The sequence below is a fragment of the Vidua chalybeata genome, chromosome 5 (assembly GCF_026979565.1).
Source record: "Vidua chalybeata isolate OUT-0048 chromosome 5, bVidCha1 merged haplotype, whole genome shotgun sequence".
Lineage (NCBI taxonomy): Eukaryota > Metazoa > Chordata > Aves > Passeriformes > Viduidae > Vidua > Vidua chalybeata.
The window spans coordinates 38,491,330-38,500,326 of record NC_071534.1 but is presented as its reverse complement, the minus strand read 5'-3'; the positions used below and the strand labels follow the sequence as shown (position 1 = coordinate 38,500,326).

General features: G+C 40.6%; 1 protein-coding gene across 1 annotated transcript; it reads right to left on the bottom strand.

Annotated features, from left to right (window-relative positions):
- Positions 1-728: 728 nt before the first annotated feature.
- Positions 729-6,485, bottom strand: IL26 (interleukin 26). The gene is made up of 5 exons (XM_053942161.1): positions 6,315-6,485; positions 5,880-5,936; positions 4,285-4,416; positions 901-966; positions 729-815 (listed from the first exon to the last, which is right to left on the bottom strand). Exons 1-5 carry the CDS (start codon positions 6,483-6,485, stop codon positions 729-731), a joined length of 513 nt encoding a protein of 170 aa, XP_053798136.1.
- Between the last annotated feature and the right edge of the window lie 2,512 nt (positions 6,486-8,997).

The following is an 8,997-nucleotide window of genomic DNA, read 5'->3' as shown; positions in this document are numbered from 1 at the left end:
GACATTTTGGAAACCACTACCATCAACTTCCATAAACTTCTCACAAGTCATTTTGCAATTCCAGTGAAAGCAATCCATTTATTGTGTTTTCTGAGTGTCTGATCTCATGTAGATCATGCGATATCTAAAGCTCATGCATGAGTCTGAAAAAAAGCTTTTACATTAATTGTGTATTTTTATTAGGGATCAATTTTTACCTTAAATTAATAATAAAGATAAGCAGTACATAATTATTTTTCTTATTTACATGTAGAATGGCTTGTGTATACAGTTATATATCTACAAACACAAGCCCCAAAAGAAATATAGCTTAGGGGAAGGATTTTCCAAGGTGATCCTCGTTTCTTTGAACTGTATTCACACAGGGTGGCATAAGCCATGGCAAGATCATGCCCACAGCACGTGGGACGTTGTTTCTGATCCACAGGGTAGCAGATTCCTGGTGGTGCGGCGCCTTTGGGGGCTGCCTGCGAGGCAACAGGCAGGCAGGATGGGAAGCACAACAGGGTGCTCTAGCTGCTCCAGAGGCAGAACAGGCAAAGCTGCTGTGCCAGGTTAACCATGAAAGCTTATGAAAACCCTTCTTTATGCCGCTTGTGTTACAGAGGGTCTCTTTCCATGGGAGGGAGTTACTGCCAGTCACATTGATCATCCAGCTCTCAGTTCATTTTCAGGCCTTTTGCTTACAGAAGCAGCACACTTCTGTCTGTCTGTCACCTCCTCATTCTTCATATGATGGTTTGTATGTAGGCCTGAATCCAGGGAAGGAGAATGTCCAGTTCATGGATGGCCTTGTAGATTCCCCGATCTCCAAGCTGTTGAGAAGATAAAAGCATTAGAAAAGAAACTAGCTACAGCCCTTGAACAGTGCAGTGGGGAGCCAGCACCTCCTGTTCTTACCTTAAGAAACATTTTCTTTAACTTTTTGACAGCAGAAGTTAACCTTGTGGATGGAGAACATGGAAGCTGAAGGATGAAAAAAACCCAAATGCTGATATAAAGACACAGTGATGAGGAAGAGTCCAGCCCACAGTGTGGCACTGTAGGGCTACCAGTAAAATGATCTCAGCAACACTTCAATATCTCCCAATACTTCAAATGTGTTCTTTTACCTGCATTCTTCCTGCCAATTTGAGTTCACAACACCCAAAATTGGCACTATGAGTAGCTCTATGTTTTCCTATTAAACGTTTTCTATTTATCTCAGGAATCTTTACATAAATTGCAGTTACAGCTTTTGTACATTGTATCCTAGCTCTAAGATTCAAGGTCCTTTAGCTCTGAACCCTCAGAATCTCTGAATCTGAGAGAAGGCAAGGGTAAGGGCCAAAGACCATTGCAAAGTACAGGGAGCAAATTTGCACATTTCTGCAAGCCCTCCAAATATGTCTATAAAGCTAATTTATGTTTTTCTCTGTTTCCCTGCCTATTTCTCTACTGTTTGACTAATTAGAGTCTGGAGGGCTTAGTTGTCTATCTCTGGCCACTCAGCATTGGCCACCCAAAGCTGTTCCAGATGGGTTTTTATAGTTGCCAGACTAAGCTTTCCGAGCAACATGGCCTGCTGATCCTCGGCTACCTGGACTGTCAAAAATACATTCTGTCAGAGAAAAAGAAAGGCAACACTTTATGTTTTCCAATCTACAAACAAGGACAACATGTTTGAAAAGAAAAAAAGCAAAGGTCGTCAACTCAACACATGGAAGGAAATAACTCCTCTGAAATGATAGATTAGTCCTTTTCTATCTCACATGCAGTACTTCAAAAAGGAGCACAAACATTTTCAGGTTACCTTTTGTGCTTCCCAAAGTCACCTCATATGATGAAAGTGGGAAAAAAGTAAATCTTTAAAAAACATTAAAAGACAACTTTTTTAAATAAAAGTAAATTTTAAAAAATCTTCCAACCAGGGCAGTTTTTTCTAATCTGGAGCTGTTTGTTTGTTTGTTTTTAATTATCTCCATCTTGTACGATACAGATTTCCACAAAATATCATTTGGTAGCAGAACTGACCTTAAATGAGTATCTTTGCTTTAGTGGTGATACACATTAAAAACTTATCTTCCTGCATATACTGCAAGTAATTAAATTAGCTGGCCAGCGAGTTAGAGTATTGAAAACATTTCTCTAACTCAGCTTGAGGTCTACAAACTCTGCCTAAAATGATAGAGAAATACTAAAGGCTCTGCAGGGAATATATTGTCCTTCTGCACTCCATTCAAATATGACAAAACACTTCTGCAATGCACTACTGATGTAGGAACATAAATCCTACCTCAGAAGCAACTTCACACTGTTCTCAGCAATGCTGACCAGGGCACTCAAGCAAGTAATGAGGTCAGTGGTGCTGCAGGTCGGTGCTCCAAGTATCCAAGGGAAAATGTCTGCTCCCTTTACCTTGCAGTCATAGTCTAAATGAAGAAGCCTGACTTTATGGCAGAAAATCAGTTTAGAGATTTTCAAACTTACATATTTCTAAAAAACTGAACTTGGGCCTCTATATCATTAAAAAATATTAATGCTTCCCTTGTTTGGACAAAACCAAGAACTGGCAGGGTGAGAATCATAATATTGTAGTATAAGTCTTTGGAAGTGGTTGAGCGGCAAATATTGTTTGCCTCTAGTTGGCTGAATTACAGCCCAAGATTGTGAAAGAATAGAAGTTGAATCTATCTATAAAGGTGTCACTGTTTCCATTGGTTGTACAGAGAATTTCATTCTTGAAAGGCAAAAAATTAATTACATAATACGTTGTCATGGTGAAATCCCTTCTGATAAACATCTTATAGTTCAACTAGGTAATAACAACTAAAGAGCTATGTACATGAATGAATGAGTGCTAATTTATTGAGGAATAATATACGAAAAAATCTCAAGTATACTTTTAGCAAAGGATCCATTACTTTTACTCTATTCATAATTTATTTCACATGGTTTTGTGTTGCTGGGTTTGAACTAATACAAACATTTCAAAAAATATTAGTTTCCAGAAAGGAAGTGTCTCCTAGAAAATCATGGCAAGCCATAATTTCAAAGAGCTGTTGTTTTTCTACTAGCGGGGACAGTCTTATCTTTCTTATCAGTACTTTTTAAGACACAAAAAGGTAAGTTGTTATGTTTAGACTTCTCTTAGGTAAAACACAAGCACTAATTATGAAAAAGAATGCAGGAACTCTGAGAAACCTGCAGCGTTCTGACCTATAAGTCTGCAAAGAGATCTCTGAAGCTGGGTTTTTTTTGCATTGCAAATGTTTTTGTGTGTGTAGAACCACTGTCCTTTTCTTTCGTGCTACCATGCAGTTCAGATTAGCCAAAGTTTCAATTAATTTAATTCATTAATTCATTGACTTGCCATCTTCCTCTCACTTTTAAAATCACAATAGAGATTTGCCTTGATATCCATGGCTATATTTCACCCTAGGTCAGGCTCCACTTTCTGGGACACTGTTATTTGTGAGGACTTCAGGTTTAGGGGAGGGAAAAAAGATATCCATAGGATATTTAATTTCAAGACACACCTAATCACTATTCGTTTGCCCTTAAAAATTATGTGAGAAATGACCAACAAATGACAGCATCATCTTAGTGTCTCCCTGGTATGTTAGTAAGTATATTTGCACAGGAAAATATAAAGGCTCTAACTGCTGTCCAGTTGTTATTTAGGCAGAGTTGGTAAAAGTGCCTCTTCTCTGGGGCACCTGGAGACATTTTGCCAGTGTCAGCATCACTCTCTGACAACCTGCTCTGACTGTGAGCACAGGTAATACATAGGAAGTGCTCCCACGTGTTTCATAATTGTGGTCCCTGCTTACTCATGAGACACCACAAGTTCTTTCAAAGTTCAATATGGAGGAGCAGAGATGACATGTGAGTAAAGATTACACACCTGTGGAGGGTATGTTGTTGAAGAAGGAAAGCATTACCACTGTTACATCACAGAAACTTGAGGAGCCACATTTCCCCCTGTGATCACCCTGTTTCTTTGCAGCTTTAGTGATGAGAGGGCAGCACAAGGTGACATCATCAGTAGGGAAGTGGCTTGGCTTCATGGGATCTCCACCACCTTGCACACTCCCCACAAGATCACTCTGGGAGGGAATGAACAGTGTTAAACTTCCCTGGGCCCAGTGGAGACGCCTCTGTGAAGTTGGGTCCCCTGTGGCATGGGTCACACCATGACTCTGAATCACCCTCTGCCTCTCCATCTGCTGGAAAACTGAGATGGAGCCCTTCACTAACTTTTCAGACAGACAAAGTTAGCTAAGCTCTCAGGAATATACTCACACAGGCATCCATGTTTGCTTGCAGGACCTGGAAGGCACTAATAAAGTACAACTTGTCACTTCCTACCTCAAGACGACTGAAGACATTTTTCACATAGAAGGAGAGGAGCTGATCTCGAACACTGCAGTTTGTCTGAAAACAAATCAAGTAATGATTTGCCAAATGAACACCCTACAAGTCAACTTTGGCCTAAAATTTCAGCCTCATAAAACTTACATGTTTAGAAAGTGTGCAATCAATAAAATTATTTTTATTAATTTTAGTATCTGATTTACCTGCTTCCTTTTGTTTTAAATAGCTCAATCTGCCTCTGTGGTTTCTGAAGAAAAGGCAGGAGGGTGCTGTGCTGGCAGGCACAGGAGTATTGGTAAGACCAATCATGGTCTTACAGAAAAGAAGTGATAGCAACCAATGTACTTAACACACAAAGAGTAAATGGAAGATAAACTGGGGAGTTAAGCCAGGCCATTTAGGTCAAATTGTAGGAGTCATTGTATGTGCCATTTTTCCACTCCTCCACATCACTATCCCATGCCATTTGATATGCTGTAGGGCATCCAACCCATCCCCAACTGCTGCTCCAGAAAAGACCAGTCATCTTGTCAACTCTGTGTTGTATCTGCTTGACCTGTGGGTTCTCTTGGACACTTAAAGGTATTTCAAATGACTATATGCCTATTTTTAGGCCATGGAATGAAGTGTCAGGTGAGAGATTCCTGTCAGGAAGCTAATGCAGCTGCAGATGACACCACTCAAATGTGGATATCTGTGTGTAGGTGCCACAGACAAGCGAGGAGCCTTCGCTCCTAAGGTAATTGGTGAAATCCAAGGAGCATCAAAGGCCAATAGGTCTATACTTAAGGATAAACCAGTTAAGTTGGTCTTGCTGACAAGACCTCTGCATGAAGAAAACTAAAATATCTCACGCACTTACAGTCACTTACAATTAGACACCTCAAGGTTTGTTTCTCACTCCCATGCTGAATTGCACTGGGAACTCTGATGGCCCTCTTCCAGTGCACCTGCAGAGGTCTAAACTCAAAGCAGCTCCTTGGGTGTCTCAACTCTTTGCAGCATCCTCGGGCTATCCATGGTACTGCACACCCTCAGCAGAAGGTGCCTCAGCTGCGGGACAGTGGCTGTGGCTCTGGCCTTCCTGTCAGGGCTGCTGCCTGAAAGCATTCCTGGAAGGCTCACATGCAGCCTGGGCTCACAGGAGGAGTGCTACGACAAGCACACTCCTCCCAAAAATCAAAAAAACACCCTCACCCCAACTTCCCTGGCAGAGCATGACTTCAGCTGCCTACAAAGAAGTGCCTCCAGGCAGGCTTTCCAAATTCACCTCTTTCTTCCCATACCATGATCAATTGTCCCTTCATGTCCCAGGGGAATATCCCTTTCTTGAGACAGAAATACCGCTCTTCCTCTAAGCAGAGAACTTCATTAAGCATGTGGCTTTCATAAATGTCTTTTTCCCAATTAAACACAAGTGATTTTTGCTTCAGTTGTCATTGCTTTTGATCACATATTCCTGTTTCTATTGACCAAAGGAAAGTCAAAGTAAGAAAATGGAAAACCGGTAATAAAAATCTTACCATAAACAACATTTTTGTAGTCTTTTTAAGCAGCCTCGTGGTCTTGATGAGGTCCTTCTGTAAAATATAATATGATAGTATTAATTAACCCAAGCAGAGGAAGGGAGACAGTTTCAAGTCTGGTTTGTACAAAACTTAGTAACATAATATTAATCTTCATCATCTTCTTCAGTTGTAGAGTGAGGACACAGTAAATCTGTTTTCCAGTCCTAGCCTAGCTGCAAATTTCTTTCATGGAAAACTCACCCAGCCTCTGTAGGCATCTTCTATGCATCATTTTTTCCCACCTTTACAAAAGAAGTAGCTGCATTACCCTGTCTCTCAGGACTGTAGAGATCATTCAACTTATAAAAGTTTCCAGCAGCTCAGTAACTAAACGAATAAAGAAGCATCTGTAAATAAAATAAACTTTTTCAATTAGTGGGATCAACTTACAGGAACAGAAGATTTTAAACTAGTTGCCTTGATATACAGGTTCTCTGTCACCTGGGAGAGGAGTCCTTTTCGGCAGGTATGTTTTCCTGTAGGTGACTTTTTGCCTTCCACAGCAAAAAGGCAAAGCAGAAATAAAAAATGCCCAGATCTGAAAATAGAACATCCTTTCATCTTTGCTCCCAAATCTTCGAGCCTCTACAGTCACAGCAGTATGTGTGATGCAGCCAGACTGGTAAGATGACAGAGGTTAACCTAATTTTGTTAACCCTCAAAGTAGCTTCTTCCCCGAGATGCTCATGTAGATAACCTATTGCTCATGTGGTGGCTGATCGGTATTTTTGCTGTGCTTTTTTATACGTCTTGCTCCACTTTCAACAAATTCGACCACAATCATCTGTGACGTTTTTCTAAACGATATCTCCATATTTACTGGCAACAGGGTCAAGGTTTCCAAGAAAGAAGAATTTCCCTATCGTATGAGAAGTCTTCTTTCATTTAAGTGGTGGTCAAGTGAGGAAAAGGTAGTTGAGCGTTAGTTTAGTTTCGCAACAAAGTATGCCAAATGTGTTTTGGGGTTTTTTAAATTTTTCCACAAAACCTTATGGCAGCACTTTTCTGAAAGGTAATGCCCAGAAAGGAAAAAAAAACAAAACCAAAAAAACTTTCCTAATTTACCCTGAAAAGGATTAGAAAATCTGTTATCTGTAAGGAAGCTGGACTGCATGGTGTTTAGAACTTCCTTGTTCAGTTTTTGAGAAGGGTATTTTTTCCAGGGTATAGCAGCTACTAGCAAAGGTGTTTGCTGCCTGTTTTAAATTCAGTAGTCTTTTGCCAGGGCAGACTTCGCCCCAGTAGGAGCAGTAGACTGCTTAGTGTGAAAGGGAGGGCTTCAGGGAGGGCTCTGTGGAAGGACCAGGACATCCTTGGCTATCAAATCACTTTAAAAGCCCACTGAGAGTTGCAGGCACTGGGAAATAATGTGCAATACCCCAGCATATCCATCATGGAGGTGGTAAAACAGTAGAATCAGATGATCACTCTTCTACAAAGGTGGTCAGAGATTGGGCAATCTCTGTCTCTGGCCTGTTTCCAACACAGCCAAATGCTGCAGGTTTCTTAGGTACCACTCCAGACAGGCAAGAACATGACTCCAAGGATAGACTTGGAAATTATGAAGTAACACCAGCCATGTAAGGCTGTTAAGCCAAGAATGGTTTTAAGTCAAATGTCAAAATCCTGGGTGAGACAACTGGCTGAGGTGTGTGCAAGAAGCAGAAGAAAGCAGATTTTGGTCTAGAACAAATTTTCCTTGATACCACTTTTGTTGGATATAAAAGGAAGCCCTTGAAATATTCACAAAGGACAGGCATTTGACTTGTTTAATGTTTCAAAAGCAACATAGAATACTTTAAACAGATCAGAGAAAGTGATTTAAACTGCAGCTCAAATGACTCAAAGGGACCATAATCTCTTAGATCGAGCAGCAGACCTGTTTGTCCCTCTATGGTGCCACAAGTGTGCCTGTGACCAGGACATGTGTCAGCTATGGGAAGAAGAAAGGTGAGACAAGCTGGGTAATTAATTCATTCCAGCCTCAACCCCACTGACCTTTTACACAGACAAGCATGCATGCAGCCTACAGGCCAAGCAGGGTTCTTCGAGCAACCTACCCATAACAGCTCTGGGAAATGCATTTTTCCACAGAACCATCTACACACCCTAGTAGCTTAACCAGCACTGAAGAGCTGATGGGGTGTGGGGACAAAAACAACCAACAAGGGGAGGAGATCTTAGACTTTTGAAAGTGGAGATGATGGTCTGAGGCTTTATGCACATTTTAGTGCTCATGTGAACTGTGGTCTGTTTTTAAACACTCTAAATGCTGGTCAGGCTTGCCAGATGAGGTGCACTGAACCTCAGCACACATGACATGTGGGCACCAGATTAGCCTCTTATTGCTAGTTTGCTCCTAGAAGAGGATCTTGGCTGAAAGCAATACAGTCAGAATGCAAAACTGCCTTGGTATGGTACTCCTTGGTCAACAGTTTCACTCTAAATTGAATAAATGGGTCATGTAGCCAGTCTGTAGTGGCTTTTCATAAGAAAATCAATAATTTTCAACATCTCTGAAACTTCTAATGTTGCTGGAAAACCCTTGAGCCCACAAGTTTCATTTTGTCTCTTCTGTGAACTTCTATCACCGTACTTACAGGGCTGTAAGTGACACCTTTTCATTGGGCTCTAGACACCTCTGGATGGGAATCAGTAAATGTCTTACTGAATTGGCTAACTTTTCAGGTGGGTGGTGTAAAAGGATGCAGGTGGATGCAAGTGCAAGGTAGTCATACTTTAAAAAAAATAAATAAAAATAAAATAGGGCTTTCCTATCACTCCTTTCATAAAAGAATGATATTTGCCATTTAATAACCAATCCTATAAAATCAATTACACTTCCTCAATTTTCTGGGTCCTGTGTAGCACTTTGTACACTGCACTCAGACATAACTATAGTATAAATAATATAGAATACCAAAGAACCAGTATTACTCAATATTTTAAAATTATACAAAGCAGAAGAAAAAACAAATTCAGGCACCAGCCTTTTTAGCAATGAAGTCAGAAAATACTTGCAAAGCTTTGTATGGGCAGTGGAACTGATGTATCCAGAGATAGTCTGAGGACA

What these genes read in the sequence shown, in the direction of transcription:
- IL26 (XM_053942161.1), bottom strand. Translation starts at nt 6,485, where the DNA reads ATGAAAGGATGTTCTATTTTCAGATCTGGGCATTTTTTATTTCTGCTT. An exon ending in AAGCAAACATGGATGCCTGT is followed by an intron (nt 967 to 4,284) that starts GTGAGTATATTC and finishes TTCATCCTTCAG; the next exon opens with CTTCCATGTTCTCCATCCAC. An exon ending in TAAAGAAAATGTTTCTTAAG is followed by an intron (nt 816 to 900) that starts GTAAGAACAGGA and finishes TCTTCTCAACAG; the next exon opens with CTTGGAGATCGGGGAATCTA.